Source organism: Pygocentrus nattereri, chromosome 2 (assembly GCF_015220715.1).
Source record: "Pygocentrus nattereri isolate fPygNat1 chromosome 2, fPygNat1.pri, whole genome shotgun sequence".
NCBI classification, from domain to species: Eukaryota; Metazoa; Chordata; class Actinopteri; order Characiformes; family Serrasalmidae; genus Pygocentrus; species Pygocentrus nattereri.
The window spans coordinates 47,565,559-47,584,960 of NC_051212.1; the positions used below are offsets into that span (position 1 = coordinate 47,565,559).

Below are 19,402 nucleotides of genomic sequence, written 5' to 3' on the forward strand. Positions count from 1 at the left end.
CAATGAGTTTAAATGTTATGGCTGGTCAGTAATACTGTACCAACACCTGGAGTGTCATGGTACACTGTCGGCCTGACTGCGCCCTGTCCAGCCTCTACTCCCATGCTGGCTCTGTTTCTCTCAGTTAGCAGAGTTTTGAGCCTTATGCATTGTTTATTTTCCTTCTGTGTACTGGCTCAGGGCTTATTTGTTTGTTCAGATGAATTTGCTTAGCAGTCTGCCTTTAGCTGACCCTTGTGCTTGTTTGCTTAGACGTGAGATCAGCTTGCGTGCGGTAGCCTGTTTGCCGTGCATCTGGCCTGCTTTGATCCACTGTCATCTGTAAATAAAGTGATTCTATTCCACCCTTCCACTAAATATCACAGCTAGAGTTTAGATCTATGAATGCTTTTGATCCATTGGTAATTACTGAATCCTTGGAAAGGTTCATATAATTTACTCACCAAAACTCAGGAACTCGCAGGGTCCTTTAGGCCTCCATTGAAGGCAAAAAAAAACTGTTGTTTTTAGCTTATTTATCTTTTTTGGCACAGAATCATCAAGCTTTTTGTACTAATACTTTTATTTCATAAGCCATGTTTACATGCAGCGTAATAATCCATTAATAATCCAACTAATAGCTCAATCGGAATAGAATACGTCCATGTATACACTTTAATCGGAATAGCCTAGTCCAATGGAGGCCATTCGGAACACAATTTCTATCCGATTGAACGAGGTGGGTTATCCTGTAAATAATCTGTTAAATAGAAGAACAATAGTCATGTAAACACCTGTATCTGATTACATTCCCTTTCGGAAAGTATATTCTGATCATGTGAGTCACATCATAGGGAAAGTTTACATGGCGGGAGCAGGAACTGGTCTGCAGAGGAGACGAAGTTCATGTTTTGACCTTTAAAAGACGGCGTTGGGTCGGACGTCCAGCTTATGTGTCTCAGAACATGACATCTTCCTCTCGGCCTTCTTCAATAAGTACACGTGAAGCATGTTTTCTTGAGTTTGACATCATTTTAAAGCAATTAAAGACAAAAGCACTGCTCACTGCTGCTCATCTCACTCTGACTGGACTCATGTGATGCTCACTGTCATATTACCGTCTACACTGAGTGGTTCTCCACTTGACAACATGTAGAAACATCAGTTAAAAGAAGAAATATGCAAACTTTGACATGAAACTCAAGGTCAGTGTGCAATGCTACATCCACCCCACCAAATGTGTCCCAAATGTGATGCCTGCTAAGGTTCTCTTTGGTTAAAATTTTCAAAAAAAGAAGTGCCTTTGAAGGCAGTGACTACTTAGGCAACTGCCTCCAGAATGGAACGCTTTAAATCATGTTGAAATTTCATGACAATCAGCCCAACAGAAATGCTCGAAAATGACTAAATAAAACAGTTTTGAATTAACTTTCATTGAAATTTAAGAATGTTCTTTCTTTCTCCTAAAAAGTTGCCACATTGGCTTTTTTCCGACAGTAGCAATAATCTGATAGTGGAATCGACCAATCATGTTTGTATTTACAATTTGTGGAACCAATTTTTTGAGGAACAAAAGGTCATTCTAGGCTTTCTGGGAGTCCTAGACATATCACTGACCGTAACAATGAATGGTAGCCTGACTGATGTGTTCTTACAAATGGAAAACAGTGGCAGCAGCTCAATACCAGGACCCTTCACTGAACTGCTACAAGGTAAAATATATGTTAACATGTCTTATAAGCTACAAAGACATCATGCAATGTCTTTTACAAGCTTCAAAGATACAAATTTAATTTAGACCAACCAAAAAACGCTCATGCGGATGAGTGTTAGCCTAGGGCCAACATACTACTTGAATCCCATAGGTGTGCTAGCTGAAATGAACATCATCATAAAGGTGCTTGACTTATGGATTCTTAGAAAGAAGTGCTTTGCCGAACTGCTACAAGGAAAAAATATATGGTAACGTGTCTTAAAGCTTCAAACAAGTCATACAATGTCTTTTACAAGCTTCAGACAACCGTGTTTAATTTAGGCCAGCCAAAAAACGCTCGTGTGAATGAGTGTTAGTCTAGCACTAACATACTACTTGAAAACCATAGGTGCACTAGCTGAAATTGGCATCATCAGAGATGTGCTTGGGGCGGCATGGTGGCGTGGTGGGTAGCGCTGTCGCCTCACAGCGAGGAGGGCCTGGGTTCGATTCCCCGGCCGGGTGACCAGGGTCCTCTCTGTGTGGAGTTTGCGTGTTCTCCCCGTGTCTGCGTGGGTTTCCTCCGGGTTCTCCGGTTTCCTCCCACAGTCCAAAGACATGCAGTCAGGCCAATTGGACATGCTAAATTGCCCCTGGGTGTGAGTGTGTGTGTGTGTGAGTGACTGTCTGTGTCTGTCTGTCTGCCCTGCGATGGACTAGCGACCTGTCCAGGGTGTATCCTGCCTTCTGCCCGAAGACAGCTGGGATAGGCTCCAGCATCCCCCCGCGACCCTGACGGAGAAGCGGCTTAGAAAATGGATGGATTGAGGGGCTTGACTGAGTTTTGACCAACAAGGTTTTGCTGCTACTGAAAGCTGTGTACAGCTGCCTTTTATAAACAATAGCCTAGTGTTGGTCTGTACACTGGAAGTGCGTAAAGTGAGAGAGAGGAAATAGCAGAGGACACACACACACCCACGCAAGTCTGGGTCTCCATGGTGTTGGTGGAAGAAGAACCACAGACCCCCCCCGCCAACCACACACTCAAATGCTATTAATACATCTGCCCACCAAGCGGGGGACTTGGCATTTGCCTTCAAAGAGAATAAGCCTGAGCTTTCATATGAATATATTGATGGCTGGTGTATATTATTGCCAAAAGGAAACAGGGATACATTATAATGCACTTGTAATGCACATAGTAATCAGGCAGTAGTTGATAATTAACTGGCTCTTTATTACTACATTATTAAGCAGTAACTATACTGGCATAAGCAGTTTATTTATTTGGTTTATTAATTGGGTACTATACACTATAATCTTTTGCATAACATTCAAAATGCCTATTATTATGCTTTTATTAACCCTTATGAAGCCCAGGACTGGTAACTTAAGTATTAATCCATTAGCTGTTAACTAACTGGCTGTTTATTACTACATTATTAATCAATAACTTGGGTGTACTAAGCATTTTGTCAGAGGAGATTTTCTAGTTAAGCCTTAATAAGAAATTCATGCATGAATCAAAGATTCACACTTACTAACCTCAGGAGTGCTGACTTGTGGTGTATAGATCAGTACAACTCTAAATAACACACAATTACAATTGCTCTGGAAACTACTTCATTTACTCTCATTACAGCTTATGAATGTAGTAATAAGCAGCCAGCTAATTATCAGTTTGATACATTAGTTACCAGTTATTGGCTTGATACGGATTAATAAGGAGACAATATTGGACACCTCCAATATTGTGCAAAGGTTCAAAAATAAAAATGTGCCAGAAAATGCTTAATTCATTGTAATTTGCAGTAATAATTAATAACATAATAATAATAATAATAATGAAGAGTTTGTTAATTTCAAGGCTTGATTTAATATACCAGCTATTGGCTTAATAAGGCTAAGTAAGGGCCTAATAATGTAAGCCTCAAATGTTGTACAAAAAAGTGAAGTGCATAGAAAGACTAGAAATAAAAGTGCTTTGAAAAGCATGCTTAATTCACCATAATTACTGCTTAATAATGCAGTAATAAAACAGCCAGTTAATTAACAGTTACTGGATTGATATAGTTCATAAGGGGCATAATAATGGACACCTCAAATGTTATGCAAAAGATGATGGGGTGTAATGCACACATAACTGGACTGGAAAATGCCAGTTAATGCTAAACTACAGGCTTATTACATACTATGGCTTATAAATCAGCAACTACATGGACTACAATGCAAACTGGCTGAGTTATTCATAGGTTATTAAATACTTTGGACTCACCAGTGGGTCCTGCCCATTTAAGGGGTTAATAAAGAAGTAAGGAGCAGCCAGGTAATTACAAGTACAAGCTTCTGAAGGCTTAATAAGGCATTATAATGTTTGCCTATACTGAAGTGCTGCCAAAAGCAAAACAAACAGCCAGCTAGTGTTTGCATCATCAGCCTTGTGCTAAAAGCCCCCTTTTTTTCTATTCCAGGTTTATACCAGTTCTTTTTTAACTGCTTTCTTTCTGAGCTGCTGCAGAGAAGCCCACAGACGCGACAGGCTCAACGAGATGAAAGCAGACAGGGCCTGAGTGGCGTCAAAACGGTTATTTTTTCACACCTCTCGCTCTCTGCTCTTCCTCTATTTTGCGTCAGTACACGCTGTTCTCTTCAGCGCTCTGCACTGAAGTATCACCAAGCCGACTTCCTCTTGAACGACTTTCATTTTTGCTCGTGCACGTTCACCACCGGGGGCACAGCGCGTAAGACACGCAACCACCACACCTGCTTATTTTGTTAAGCCAGCTCAGGTGTCACATTTATGGGAAGCTGTGTCTTCAAAGCCACACTGTGCACAGTGAAAAGAGAAAGCGAGAACAGAGAGGAAAACAACAGCACCACCGTGGAAAGTTTCGAGCGTCCCCCTTCGCAGAGGCCTTCTTAAAACGCTTCTTACACGAATCCCACCAAAGATATTCTGAGTTCCCTCTTCCCTTCTTTAGGCAAGTACCTACAATTCCAGCTCAACAGCGTTGATTATTAATGGAGAACTCGACTGATATTGCTGTCTTACCACTGTCCCTATCGCTAGTCTCACAAAGTGATGCAGCCCGTCTCATTTAAATGACAGAATACCTGCACTTTCCAAGATCGAGCCTGAGAAATGGCAACGATGAGAAAACGATGGGGGAGAACATTAATCATCGCTCCACAATGATGAGCCCAGCACGGTGCTGTATACCAAATATTAAATCTGCCCATGATGAATCTGCACTGTCATACCCAGTAGACATCCAGACATCCGTCTGAAACCATTTGGGTGGGCTGAGGGTTTCCTGTCTGACACACACGTATCTTTGTTGTTGACTCATCTTTTTTGTCACTCTTAAAGATGTCCTTCAAAACATCCGACTGAACCCTGACCAGCACCTGCTCTGCTCTCTTATGCCAGTACAGGGGTGCCACTGTCTGTAGTGTCTCCAGGCCTTCACTCCACAGTAACTTCACGATCAGTGTGATGTCAGAGGGGGTTCAGGTGAGGGGCTGATGGGTACTTGGTTTGCTGTGATGTAATGTAACAAAATGAGACGATGGGTAAGAAAAGCACATTGTTGCAGTGATTCTAGGCTGGTGGGCCTGTTTGGAGCATTTGAATATTCAGAAGCCCTGAAGATGTAGCCCTAACAGCACAAGCGCTGAGAAATAAAATACTGGATGTAAATAAACTTTGTATTTGTCTTTACTTTACACTCTCCAAGCTGGGACTGACCACTTTGGCACTGACAGTATTATATATTATTAATACTGTTCATAATGCATTATATTAACAATTCATAGTGTATAATAAATGTGGCTATAAAGTGTAATTCAGTGTAATTCATTTGTATAAACATTTATAACCATGTTTACAATAATGTATGAACACATTATAACATGTTATAAATGTGTATATCGATGCTTACAAATGTGATATTCATAGAAAGTGTTATCAAACTTAATTTATATTCACCATCAGTCATTGATAGTAGACCTGTCAGCCTAAACAGATATTTATAATATATATATATATATATATATATATATATATATATATATATATATATATATATATGTATAAGCAGTTATATATGTTACAACAGCTTAATAATGATTTAAAAATAATAATGATTAATAACCACTAATAACTCATTAATAACTCAAAACATTCATAGGCCTTTATTGTAAAGTAATACTTAACAATAAAATACTTAAAATAACACTTTAAAAGGAAAATGAGGATGTAATAAGTTATGAATTCACCAATAGAAATGCTCCAAAAAGGTGCTTGGTAAAAATCTCTTTAACTTACATTGAAAGCTATCACAGTTTTTTCCTTGTCCTGTAACAACAAGCTTTCATCCCAATAGTAAAGGACGGTTTCTTCGGTCATTGATTGGAGGGGGGTGGGGTTACAGTAACTTGGCAGGCCTTACTGGCCTTACCCAAATACGGTCTTCGGACTACACTTTGGGCAGTGTCACGGTTGGCCCCTCCCAGTCCTGTCCATGTGCTCCTTTGTTTTGGTTTCAGTCCTGCCCCCTGTTTGGATACTCCGCCCCTGGTTGTATTCACCTGTCCCTCATTGTTCCGTGTATTTAAGCCCTGTGTTTGCCCCTTGTGTTCGCCAGTCTTTGTATCATTGTATCTTTGTACCTGGTCTTTGTTTGTGTTGGTTCTTGTCATGTCGTACCCTAAATCTGTACGTATCGGCTCATTGACCCTGGACTGTTTTGACCACGACCCTGGATTTGCCCATAATAAATCTCGCTTATCTCAGCGTGTGCGTCCGCCTCCTCGCTCATTCCTTCAATGAAGAACCATTTTTGTGTATTAGACCTGTGAGTGTCTATTGGCATAAAATAGATTCTTCCCACCTAAATGTCCTTTTCAAACATGGCTCTTTAGGGAACCAAAAGTGGTTATTTTTTGGCGTCTTACAAGAACCCTTTGAAACACCTTTATGATTAAGAATATAAATAGCAGCAATGTAGCCTCCATCATATTCAGTGGGACCAGTTGGCCAAACCTGGGTTGAGAAACCTAAACCCATTTTTAAGTAAAAGTACTGTTATTTCAATAATTGCCCATTTGCTTTTCTCAGTAGTGTCTTCTTGACAGGGAACGGTGGGCTTTTGACCATCCAGCCTGCAGGTCTGGTAAAACACAACAGCCAACAACCAGAGAAAACCAGTCTGAAGCTGTTTTGTTTATGTACGGCTGAGTGAAACCACCACACTGTACTAGATGATATCATAGTTTCTCTGTTCACGTCAAGAAGTGAAAACAGAGCTGCTGTCGATGTCATGGGGTCAAGAAACCTAACCATCTGGTCAAGATCAAGATGGGCGTCATTTATTCATCTAAAGGACAGATGTAACACGCAGCCTGTTCAGGATCCTGAATATTTCATTGGAAAAGTCAAGAACGTAGACTAACCACCACAGCTGCATTTGTACAACAAAAGTCACAGATCATATGTACAACCACCACCAGCACAGCACAAGAAGATGCACTGATACCAATAGAGTTAGAGGTACTGCAAAAAAACCCCTTAAAAGCACAATCCAGCGTTTTTCAATCTAACCTCAATCTGCTACATCTGGATTATGCATTCGATTTGCACGTACAATCATTTTGACGCATTTCCTTACATTTACTCATTTATAACTCACCTATAAGCCACTAGATAGCTGGTAAAATATAAGACTAGATTCAAATCTGGTTCGCACAACAGACTGAAACAACATATCACCAGAGCTGCTCTTAAGAAGTTTATTCCAGTGCAAAATTACCTGTTATAATCAACTGTTTTATACTGTTGTGGCAACTGTTGCGATACTAGATCTGCCCTGGTCAACTGTAAATGCTATTTTTGGGAAATGGAAACATTTAGGAGCAACAACAGCTCAGCCTCAAAGTGGTAGACCACACAAACTCAGAGCAAGGCTGCAGAGTGCTGAAACATGTGGGGTGTAAAATGATCTATTCTCTGCGACATCATTGACTACAGAGCTCAAAACTGCCTCTGGAAGCAACATCAGCTCAAGAACTGTGAGACAGGAGCTTTGCAAAATCAGTCTTCATGGCAGAGCATCTGCACACAAGCCTAAGATCACTATGGCAATGCTAAGTGCCGGCTGGAGTGGTGTAAAGCACGGCATCACTGGAGTCTGGAGCAGTGGAAACATGTTCTAATGAGTGATGAATCCCACTTCACTATTCGTCAGTCTGATGGCTGAATCTGGGTTTGGTGAGCGGCAAAAGAACAATACCTACCAGAATGCATAGTACCAATAGTGAAGTTTGGTTGAGGAGGGATAATAGGCTGGGGCTGTTTAACGGGGTTTAGGCTTCTTAGTTCCAATGAAGGGTGATATAAATGCTACAGCACAGAAAAACATATTAGACAATTATATGCTTTCAACTTTGTGGCAGCAGTTTGGGTAAGACCCTTCCCTGTTCTAGTACAACTGAGCTCATGTGCACAAAGTGAGCTCTACAAAGACATGGTTTGATACATTTAATGTGGAGGAACTCTAGTGACCTGCACAGGGCCCTGATGTCAACCCCAGGGAACACCTTTGGGATGAACTGGAATGTCAATTGTAAGCCAGGCCTTTTCATCCAACATCAGCATCTGACATCACAAACGCTCTTTTGAATGGGCACAAATTTCGAAAGATACACCCTACAATCTTGTGGAAAGCTTCCCAGAAGAGTGGAGCCTGTCCAACAAGCTCATATAGGTGTGATGGTCGGTGTTGTGGCTGTTTGTTATTGTGATGTTATGATAAGTGCTCTGCAAATAAAGATTCATTATCATTATTAATGCTAACAACAATCAACTGAGAAAACTAGAAAATGTAGAACGTAATAAATAAAGATATAAAGAACTAATTTTCCAGTGTTCAGTGGTGGTGTGCTTTACGCCATGCCAGTCGACATATGGCATTTCACATATTGATCTTAGGCTTGTTTGCAGCAGCTCAGCCATGATTACCCACTTTCCGAAGCTCCTAATTTACAGTTCTTATGTCAATGTTGCTTTGTGGCTGAGCTGTTGCTGCTTCTAGAAGCTTCCATTTCATAAAAATAGCACTTACAGTTGACTGAGACAGATCTAGCAGGTCAGACCAACTGACGTGTGCCAAAGTTTGGCTATGGAGATGGATTTTATAACCTATTAGCAAAGGGTATGTCTGAAACACCTTAATTTTTTTTTTGCCATATAGTATATGATTCTGCAGACTATTCTAAATCAGCAGTGAAAAGGTCATGTGATCACTTTTTGGTGTTCTAAATACAGAAACTGGAATATTTCAGTTCCACTATTTCAACCTTAAAGAGAATGAACCTGTGACTAGTAATATCATGTGCCTTGTATGAAAGGTATTCCTTCCTTTCCGTGAATGGCCTCAATGAAGCATTCTTGGAAAATCAGTTCTTTTAGGGTCTTTTATGGAGTTCCCTCAGAGTCCACTTCCATGGCTTCATCTCCTCGCATATATTCAGCTTTATATGTGCTCCAAAATAGACACAGGCCTTTGTTGCATATATAGACATTTGCAGAAGTCTGAACACCTCCAGTGAAATGACATGCTTTGTTGATTTTGTAAGTTAAAAGTAAAAAAAAAAAAAAAAAAAAAAAAAAAAATATATATATATACACTTTCATTTTTCTGCAAATTTTAGAGCACAGTTTGTTGAAGTTATTAGAAAGTGCACCATGACCTTTGCACAAGTTTCATGCAGAACCGTGTTCTCTTCACTTCAACAAAACATGTAATTTGACCAAGAGTACCCAAACTTTTACCTGTGACCATGAGCTTTGGGACTGTTTGGCTGATCTGATTAACAAAGTTGTATAGGAAGTTGAAAATGTCCTGACTTTAGTTACTGAATATATGGAATCTGAAGCTGGCTGCATGGTCTATTTGTCTTTCACAAGGACATCAACATCATGTAGTAGTTTTCATAAGGGCATATTTGCATACATAATCAAGATATTGCATATTTGCTAGTTCAATTTTTGCTTTGACCCAGATACTGAGAAATGAGGATACTGGCTAAAACAGGTACATCTGAAATATCAAACAGGTTCTGAGAACAACAAAAAAGAGAAGTGGAACTGAATGGGGCTTTCTAATGCTGTCTGGTGACATCCCTCGGGACACAAACATTCCTCCTTCCCATGTAGAGAAACTTGACCTCTTCACTGTCCCTAAAAATCACATTGTTTACAGAAGTAAAAACCCCTGCAGCTCCGGGGAATGGCCCCCGGCTTAGATGTGGTTGGCTTGTAGTGAATGGCGTGGATGTTCTCATATGAAATAATGCCTCTAAAGCTGTGCTAGATGCAATAGTCACAAGGAGAAAGAGAAACAGTGGTTAGCTTTAGCATGCTAGGTTTTTACAGTAGTTAGCATACACTATATGGCCAATCGTATATACCCTTTGTGTCTGAGGGAATTTGTGTTCATTCAGTCAAAAGAGCATTTGTGAGGTCAAGCACTGATGTTGGATGAGAGGGTCTGGCTCGCAATTGACATTCCAATTCATCCCAAAGGTGTTCAGTGGGGTTGAGGTCAGGGCTCTGTGCAGACCACTGGAGTTCCTCCACAGTAAACTGATCAAATCATGTCCTTATGGACCAAGTTTGTGCACAGGGGAACAATTTTTGTATGCTGTACACTTAAAATTACCCTTCACTGGAACTAAGGGAAAAACAATCCCAGCTCATTATGCTTCCTCCACCAAACGTTACTGTTGCTACTATGAATTCCAGTTGGTAGCGTTCTCCTGACATCCACAAAACCCAGATTCACCCATCAGATTGCCAGATGGCAATGCATGATTAATCCCTCCAGAAAACACATTCGATCTCAGGCTTGTGTGCAACTGCTTGGACATGGAAACCCATGTCATGAAGCTCACTGATGCACAGTTCTTGTGCTGATGTTGCATCCACAGGCAGTTTGGAACTCTATTTCATGAAGCTACCTACTAAATGTGGGCTGTAGGTTAGAGAACTGGCCCTGTGAATGGGAGGTTGCAGGTTCGATCCCCAGTGCCGACGCTACATGACCAAGGTGTCCTTGAGCAAGGCACCTAACCCCCAACTGCTCCCTGGGCACTGCGGATAGGGCTGCCCACCACTCCGGGCAAGTGCGCTCACTACCTCCTAGTGTATGTGGAGTTTCACTGCACATGGGTTAAATACGGAGGTGAAATTTTCCTGTTGTGGGATTAATAAGGATAACTTAATCTTAAAAACTAATTTAGATCTAACAAATCTTTAGTTGTACTAAACTGTCCTAAACTATGCAGTGCCACTGAACTCCAATACTACAGTTTTGAAACCCTAAATATAAACAGGATATGCTTTGAAACACCTGCGGGCATTGACTTTTTCTCAAAGGCCACAGTCTAATGCAAAATGGATAGCTGATCTTGCTCACTAGCGAGAAACACAAATGAGAGTACAAAAATAGATCAGAATAGAATGGTCCTTGTGAAATATATCAGGCGAGCTAAGCTCTATCCAACCAATTTGAAGAGGAAAAAATAGTTCAAACCTCCTTTATAATTAAAGGGTTAATATGTAGACAAAGTCATTCAGAGTGGTTTGGTGTGAAATGCTTCATTCTAAAGAAACTTTTTTCTTTTTTTCAGAATTTTTTCAGAATTTTTTCAGAATTATTCACAGTGGTGGTGATAGGAACCAGACGTCTGCCTCTAAAAACTCCCTGACTGAAACTTGTGACATAAAATGATTATGAATATGCAGCCTGATGTCTGAGACATTGTTTTACAATAGTTTTAAAATAAAATCGTGGCCTAAAGCTGGTGGAGAAAGTTGGTTTGTGCTGGTTTGGTGCTGGTTTAGCTGTTCACACAAACTGGTCATGCTGGTTGACCAGCATACCACCATCCGAAATAGAACATATGCTGTTTTTCATGGCGACCAGCATATAAAATTACATTGCTGCTGACCAGCATACCAACAATTCAAAACAAATGCTGGTTTTGTTGGTACCCAGCCATGCTAGTCTATGCTGTTTTTTCTCTAGCATTGTAGACATTACAACCCCTTGTCCCTATCACCACCACTCCAAAGAAACCTAAGTTGGTAGATTTCTCTATAATGCACCATTTCACACGAAACCACCCTGCTTGACTTTGTTTACATCTCAACCACTGAATTATGCAGAATTTTTCTTCTGTATAATCGGCGGAAATCCCCTTGAACTCGAGGCGCCTCTTGTCATATTTGCAAAATTTCTCTGCGAGTGCACATGTGTCAAGTCCTCACGATGTTGACTATGATGGGTGCCATGGATCCAAATTGGCATAGGACATGCTCTGTGACTAGCAGTTTCTAAAGACAGGCTAAAAATGGTCATGCTAGCTTTTAACAGTGAATGGAACACCTTCCTAAAGAAGCTAGCATAGGCACTGAGCATTTGCAGTTGTACTCAGTGCTAACATGTCACTAAACCTGCCTAAAGTTTGCTTTATAGTAGTTATAATGCTTACAGATGCACCAGTGTTGTTCATTCAAAGTCCTGTTAAACATGCACAACGTGACGGTTATGGCCTACAAAAGGTAGCATTGCTGCTGCTGTGTTGTGCTAACAGGGACAAAGAGCTCATTAAAAAGCTCTGAGGTAAAAGTCAGCATTTGCTTATCGGCCACTGAACTTTCCACTGCTAGATTTGCATCTTTACATGCGTCCCTGTCCACCACAGTGAGGGAGAGAGAGAGACAGCACAGTAAGACAACAGTCTTATCCAGCTAACTAGCGTCACCCCAAACTTCCTCTTTGCGGTTATGTATGTTTGATGACGCGTCTCCAACCGTCAGTTGACTGCTTATTATAAAAGCTGCTACGTACAAGCCCGGTTTCAAAACCTGTGGTAACCAACAGAAGCTACACACAACACAAGAGCTAGCCTGACTGCAAAGAATACATCAGCATGCCAAGCTTACTGCCAGGTGCAAATGAGCTGGACAACATGAGCAAGGAGGAGAGTCCACCACAGACTCAGTGAGTTGGTTTTTATCTTTTTTTCTTTTTCCCTTTTTGTCTTTGGTTTATAGACCTAAAACTCCACATTTGCTTATGGCGCTAAAACAAACTTTCATTCCCACCACAGGAGAAAAGATCTTAAATGGCGGTTTCACTACAAGTTTGCAAAAACCCCAATGACGGACAAGTGAGTTTCACATTTGTTTTATGTTGTTTTTTTGGGGTTCTGGTATTAGGGGTGGGCAATTTAAGGATACTTTACCATTATTATGATATGAGCATATCATGCATATCGTCTATATATAAAGAACACTTACTAACGGCATGTTTTATTACAAAGTGGGCTTAATTAGGCCTGTTTAATTGGATTTAGTGCAGTGCAGTATGTGAAATATTGAATAAAATCATAGTAGTTGTAGGTTTTTCTATCATTATTATGTTTTTTATATATATGTGGCAATAAACGTTCTATTTTGTCTGTTCCAATCAAAATGTCATTGAGAATCATAATATAATATGCCATTTTGCCATATTGCCCACCTCATTTGGTACCTAGTGGCAATTTACGAAAAATGTGAAATGTTAATGTTGCTAATGGATAAGGTGTCTCATAAAACTACAACTGATCTTCATATCCTTCTCCTCAAACAGATTCAAATCTAGTGAAACCCTCCTCTGGTCGCAGTCACTGGAAAGTCTTCTTAAATCAAAAAGTAAGTACAGTACACCATAAAGCTCGCTAGTTTCTGGAATACAATGCTAGCCTGTATCCTGGTCACTCTGCAGCAGCGATGGGCAGATATGTAAAGTAGAACTGCCAATTGCAAGGCACAGATGCTGTAGGGAGGCAAATATGTCTAAATATAACTATGCAAATGCTGTGTTTGCAATGTCCATAAGTTTCTTTCAGCAATATCCAATGCAAGAAGTCAGCTAATCTACTAATGATAGATATCCCCAAAAGCTCTTTGTGAAGCCACTCATATAGAAGATGGACTGATGTTTGCTCCTCTTGCCTCCTACAGATGGTATGGCAACTTTCCAGTCCTTCCTCAAATCTGAATTCAGTGATGAGAACATCGAATTCTGGCTGATCTGTGAGGAGTACAAGAAAATCAAGTCCACTTCTCGGCTGAACTCCAGAGCCAAGAAGATATTCGAACGCTACATCCAGACTGAAGCACCCAAAGAGGTAAGAATGTTCAATCACTTCTTTCACATTTACCAAGCTGTAAAACAGTTTATTGAAGTCACTAAGCCTTAGGTATGGAAGAAAATCTATGCAGGGTCTGGGACCACGTTGGTACATTAGGTAGAGCTACAAGCCCATTTTGAACTGAGGCTGGTAGCCTCAATAGCACTTGGAAAGTCACAAGTGCTTTTTCCAGTCCTGTTCCTGGAGTAGCCCTGTCCTGGACACTGTCTTGAATTTCCCCAGCTTTACCACACCTGATCAAACCTGATTCAGCTAATCAACAAGCCTTTCCAGAGGGGAAGTTTGTTAAAGTAGGGAAAAGCAAGCAGGGGCCAGGGCCAGGCTCGGGAATCACTGGTGAAGGTTATTTATAAAAAGTGAATTACCTGGAAGATGTTTTACACAAGTGTTTTCTCAATGTCCCACAGATCAACATTGACCACAAAACCAGGGAAGAAATCAAGCAGAATGTTCAGACCCCCACCAGGTGGTGCTTCGACGAGGCCCAGAGGATAGTGTTTGGCTTGATGGAGAAAGACTCATACCCCAGGTTCCTCCGCTCTGACCTCTACAGAACACTTTTGGAATCGGTCTCGGATATGATCAAGGTGTGATGGACTTGGCTTATTGAGAAGAAGCCTGGAAAACTTTTTGACTCCTCTCTAAGGAAGAGGACAAGGACATTGAGGAGTACTGTCAGGTGACAAGGCCAAGTCCTGGATTGTTATAGACATGCAGAACCTGGACAGTGGCACAACTGGCTTCAGCTACCTATGTCTGTTGCCTTGCTGTACTACTACACTACGCAAGTGGCTGAGGATTGCGCTCACAAAGGAAATTGAGCTTCCTTTGTAGCTGAGTCACCCCAACCAAAATGTGGGGTCCCTGAGGTAGCTGGTACTTTTTCTGAAGAGGGGGAAATCCTTGCAGTAATCTCTGTGTACCACTTCCACTGATAAGGCCTGATCTAAATAGTAAAATAAGCAGATGTTGTTTCTGGTGAGCAATGCTTTAGCGGTTTGTGATGGGATGGCAAAAGTGATGGCCCACTGTAACAGGATTCAACGAGAGGGTCCCAGGTCATGTTGCCCCCAGATGATTCAAGAACATTGGACTAAATCCAAGAACCATCAGTCCATCCGATTAACTGTTCGCTTCTTTACAAGACTGTTTGTCCACTATTGAATCAAAAGCCCTCATATACTGATCCACGATGGAGATTAAATGTTTTTCATGTGAAAGGAATTGTCCTCAAGGGTAAACGGTAATACAAAGTGAGACTTATGCGAGCAAAATGGCTTCTACATCTCAATGTAGCTTTAAATTAGTCAGCTTTGTTCAATCTACCTAAGAAATCTTTTCAGGAGATAACCTACAGAGTAAGAGTTTGACTGTCTGTAAATATTTAACTGTTTCAGTGCTTATTGTTTTAAATTATGGCTCCATTACAGACACTTGTTCGAGTATTTCACTGGTGGAAATACTTTTTCTATGCATATTTCTACTTGCCTGTGGCTTGTATTATGAGATACTGAATAAATCCAAACCTTAAAACAAATCTTTTCACTTACGTGATTTTTTTTGTAATCATGCATTTGGGGATTTCTTCGGTCTGTACTGAGCATTTTTCATATGTAGATCATCTGTTTTCTGCATTGATGATGCGCATATTTCTACTTGCCTGTGGCTTGTATTATGAGATATTGAATAAATCCAAACCTTAAAACAAATCTTTTCACTTACGTGGATTTTTTTGTAATCATGCATTTGGGGATTTCTTCGGTCTGTACTGAGCATTTTTCATATGTAGATCATCTGTTTTCTGCATTGATGATGCGCAAAACAAAATGCTTGCCTGGACGACTCTGGACATCCCCTACAGTTTTCTCAACTGCTCAACCGAAAGTTTGAGACCACATCACAGTTATGACAATTGACTTTTTGTCACCACTTCCCTGTTTGTAAAAACAGGGCCTTCGTTACCATGTCACCATTTCAGTCAGGTGACAGCAAACTGAGGTGAAGAGGTTTTGTAACACTGACAAACCGCAATTAAGCAAAATCTTTCTGAGACTGGATGACTTTCTGTAATATCTATACATTAAATAGGCCAAAACCGCTGACAAAAATCAGGCTTGAAAATGGCTCCTACTACTGTTTGTAGCTTTGTGATCACACTTTAGTCCATTTACAGAATCCCACACAGTGTCAGAAAAGACATACATCTATTTGAGATGCAATTGTGAGATGATTCAAGCATGTTTGATACTAATTCTTGAGGTATGACTTGACTTGTGAGCCACATTAGCCATTTAGCTTGGGGAGCTGACTGACAAAAGTCAACAAAAGACAAATGTCTTCAGCTCTAACGTCACAGCTATAATGCATAACATCCAAACGAACATTTCCAGTGTCAGAAAGCACATGAGAAGGTATATTTGAGATTATTTATGGATTTACCACAGTCTGAAGCAATTGTGATGTCATACAGGTTTGTTTGATGCTAGTTCTACTTAGTTATATTAGCCTTGTAGCTTCAGGAGCTGACAAAAGTCAACAAAAGACAAATGTCTTCAGCACTACATATTAATTAACATTTTCATGAACAGTGTCAGAAAGAGCAGAAGTAAGCATATTTGAGATTACAGATTTCTTCAGATTTTAAGGCAACTGTGAGATGATTCCCAGCATGTTTGATGCTCATTCTTGGAGTACAATTTGACTTGTTAGCTATATTAGCCATTTAGCTTGAGGAGCTGACTGCACCACTTATAGTCTGTGTCATGGCTATGATGTATAATGTATGATGTATATGTGCACTGACACAGCACTACATGAGGTAGAGGAATAAGGTGCTGAGATATTTAACATGCTGTGATCTGAGTCACACAGTCAGTTGACAGACATAAACACAGCAGTTACTGAGGAAGAAAAACCTGAGTAAAACAATGAAAGCACAGTGTAGCAGGAATGTTCCAGATAGTGCAGGTAGAGCATCAAAAGAGGTGTGTGTGTGAAGTATGTGTGTGTGAGGGGGGGAAACGAAATAATTTTCACAGATTCGGAAACTGTATAAGTATGTTTGAGATTACTTAAGGATTCATCACAGTTTGAGGAAACTGAGATGATTCAGGCATGTTTATTGTTAATTCTTAAGGTATAATCTTACTTGTTAGCTACATTACATTTATGGCATTTGGCAGACGCTCTTATCCAGAGCAACTTATAATTTGATTATTTTACACAGGTAGGCCAAGGTGATGTTTGGAGTCTTGCCCAAGGACCCTTATTGGTATAGTGTAGGGTGCTTGCCCTGGTGAGGGACTGAACCCCAGTCTACTGTGTAGAAGGCAGAGGTGTTGACCACTACACTACACCGCCATGTAGCCTTAGGAGCTAAAAAGCCAACAAAAGACAATGAGACAATGCACTACGTATAGCCTGTGTCATAGCTATAATACATAACCTCCAAATGAACATTTTCAGCCTCAGAAAGCCCCTAAGTAAGTATATTTGACATTACTTAAGGATTTCTACACAGTTTGAGGCAATTGTGGAATGACTCAGGCATGTTTGATGCTAATTCTTAAGGTATAATCTTACTTATTAGCTACATTAGCCTTGTAGCCTCAGGAGCTGACTGAAAAAAGTGAACAAAAGCCTGAGCATTTTCAGTGTCAGAAGGCACATAAAGTATATTTGAAATGATTTATGGATTTAACACAGTTTGAAGCAATTCAGGTAAGTTCGATGCTCATTCTTGAGGTATAATTAGATTTGCTAGATCAGCCATTTAGCTCGATGATCTGACTGAGAAAAGTCAACAAAAGACAAATGTAGGTTGCACTACATATAGCCTGTGTCATAGCTGTAACACATTATGTCCAAATGAACATTTTCAGGAACAACATCAGTGTTGTTTTGACCCTGTTGAGCCAACCTTAGAGGAACAAATCCTAGCTAAGCAATGTAGCAGTCGGAAATATTGCAAAATGACATGTGAATTTCACAGTGTGGTAACACACAACATGACTAAGTGCATTAGTTTACGCTTCACTTTTAAAACATTCATTGACTTAATGATCCTTTCACTGGTTCTTCCACAGAGCTGGATGCCTGTACCAGAGAATTTCTTTGAGTAATGTCATCCACGTTTGTCTCTTAAGTATACTTATGATGTCAGTGATTTCAAACTACTTTACTCAGCCAATAAAAGCCAATCAGCTCACAAACAGTTCGCACACATCCTACTGCCAAAATCCTGTTTGCTGTGGAAAAAAAGGAAAGATGCTTGTAAGTTTTCTTTGTTTTTTTAATGGAATACATCTCTCAACCTTCCAAAATTGACTGACGTCCCAGAAGACAGGCTAGAAACATTTTCAAGTCTTTGTCTTCCAAAGACATTCGCCTCCATTTCCTGAGGTCTTTGAATGTTTTGCAGTCATGTTTTTGATATAATGGGAGAAATATGAAGTGGCCAGGTGCCTTTTAAACTGGCTCTGCCTGTACATCAGTGAGTTCTGTTTTTTTGTTAAATAAGTGGCCTGAACTCAACCAAACAGCGGTACAGCATCGCCCAAAGCTTTTAAAAGAATGGGGTCAAAGTATTGGTTGGTATAGTGTAGTGGGCAACACCTCTGCCTTCTATGCCATAGACTGGGGTTCAATCCCCGACTGGGGACCCTACACTATACCAATAGGAGTCCTTGGGCAAGACTCCTAACACTGCCTTTGCCTACCTGTGTAAAAATGATCCAATTGTAAGTCGCTCTGGATAAGAGTGTCTGGTAAATGCCTGCTTTTCTCAGACACTGAACGTGTCTCGGCTGATTAAACATTTATGGCATGAAGCGGGAAAAATGAGTAAGCCAAACTATTCCTTTCAGCAAACGGCAGCATTCTAAAGATTTCTAGGAAAGATTAACAATCTGCTGCCACTCTGTCAAACTGTAGGTATGAACTAAAGAACACAGGAATTTTTTAAGGTGTTAACTGACAAAAGAGCGTTTCTATTTTAGTGATCAGGTCACTTTTGGTGCCAATCTGATTCAACAGATCGCATGTATTACGCACACAAAAGATTGCACAACCTTCTTATCTTGATGACTGAGCACTTCCGAAGAGATTAGTATCATCACTGACCAACAGAAAACATTACTGCGTTGCCCTCAGCAGCGGTGGATCACTCACAGTGACAAAAGCAGTAGCACAGAATGTCTAATTAAACCCCCCACCCCTCTTCCTCGCCCAATAGCAGTCTTCATCGAAATGTTATCTTGTTGTGGTTAAAGATGGAAATTCAGACACACCTGTTTTTGTTTTTTTTTCTTCAACACTTTCTCTTTCAGTTCCCAGGCCTGTTTTGGCACCCATGTGTATTCATGCATTGCAGTTCTAATTTTACAGCATTCTTGCTGCTCTGCAAATCATCGGGAGATGACATGACAGAGATGCGGTAAGATAGTTCAGAAAGAAAGACACAAAATG

At 40.4% G+C, this 19,402-nt stretch overlaps 1 protein-coding gene across 1 annotated transcript; it reads left to right on the top strand.

Annotated features, from left to right (window-relative positions):
- Positions 1-12,587: 12,587 nt before the first annotated feature.
- Positions 12,588-15,645, top strand: rgs13 (regulator of G protein signaling 13). Its single transcript, XM_017700259.1, has 5 exons — positions 12,588-12,738; positions 12,848-12,907; positions 13,372-13,433; positions 13,746-13,912; positions 14,344-15,645. The coding sequence occupies exons 1-5, from the start codon at positions 12,668-12,670 to the stop codon at positions 14,527-14,529; spliced, it is 546 nt and encodes a 181-aa protein (XP_017555748.1). The 5' UTR covers positions 12,588-12,667; the 3' UTR covers positions 14,530-15,645.
- Positions 15,646-19,402: the final 3,757 nt, after the last annotated feature.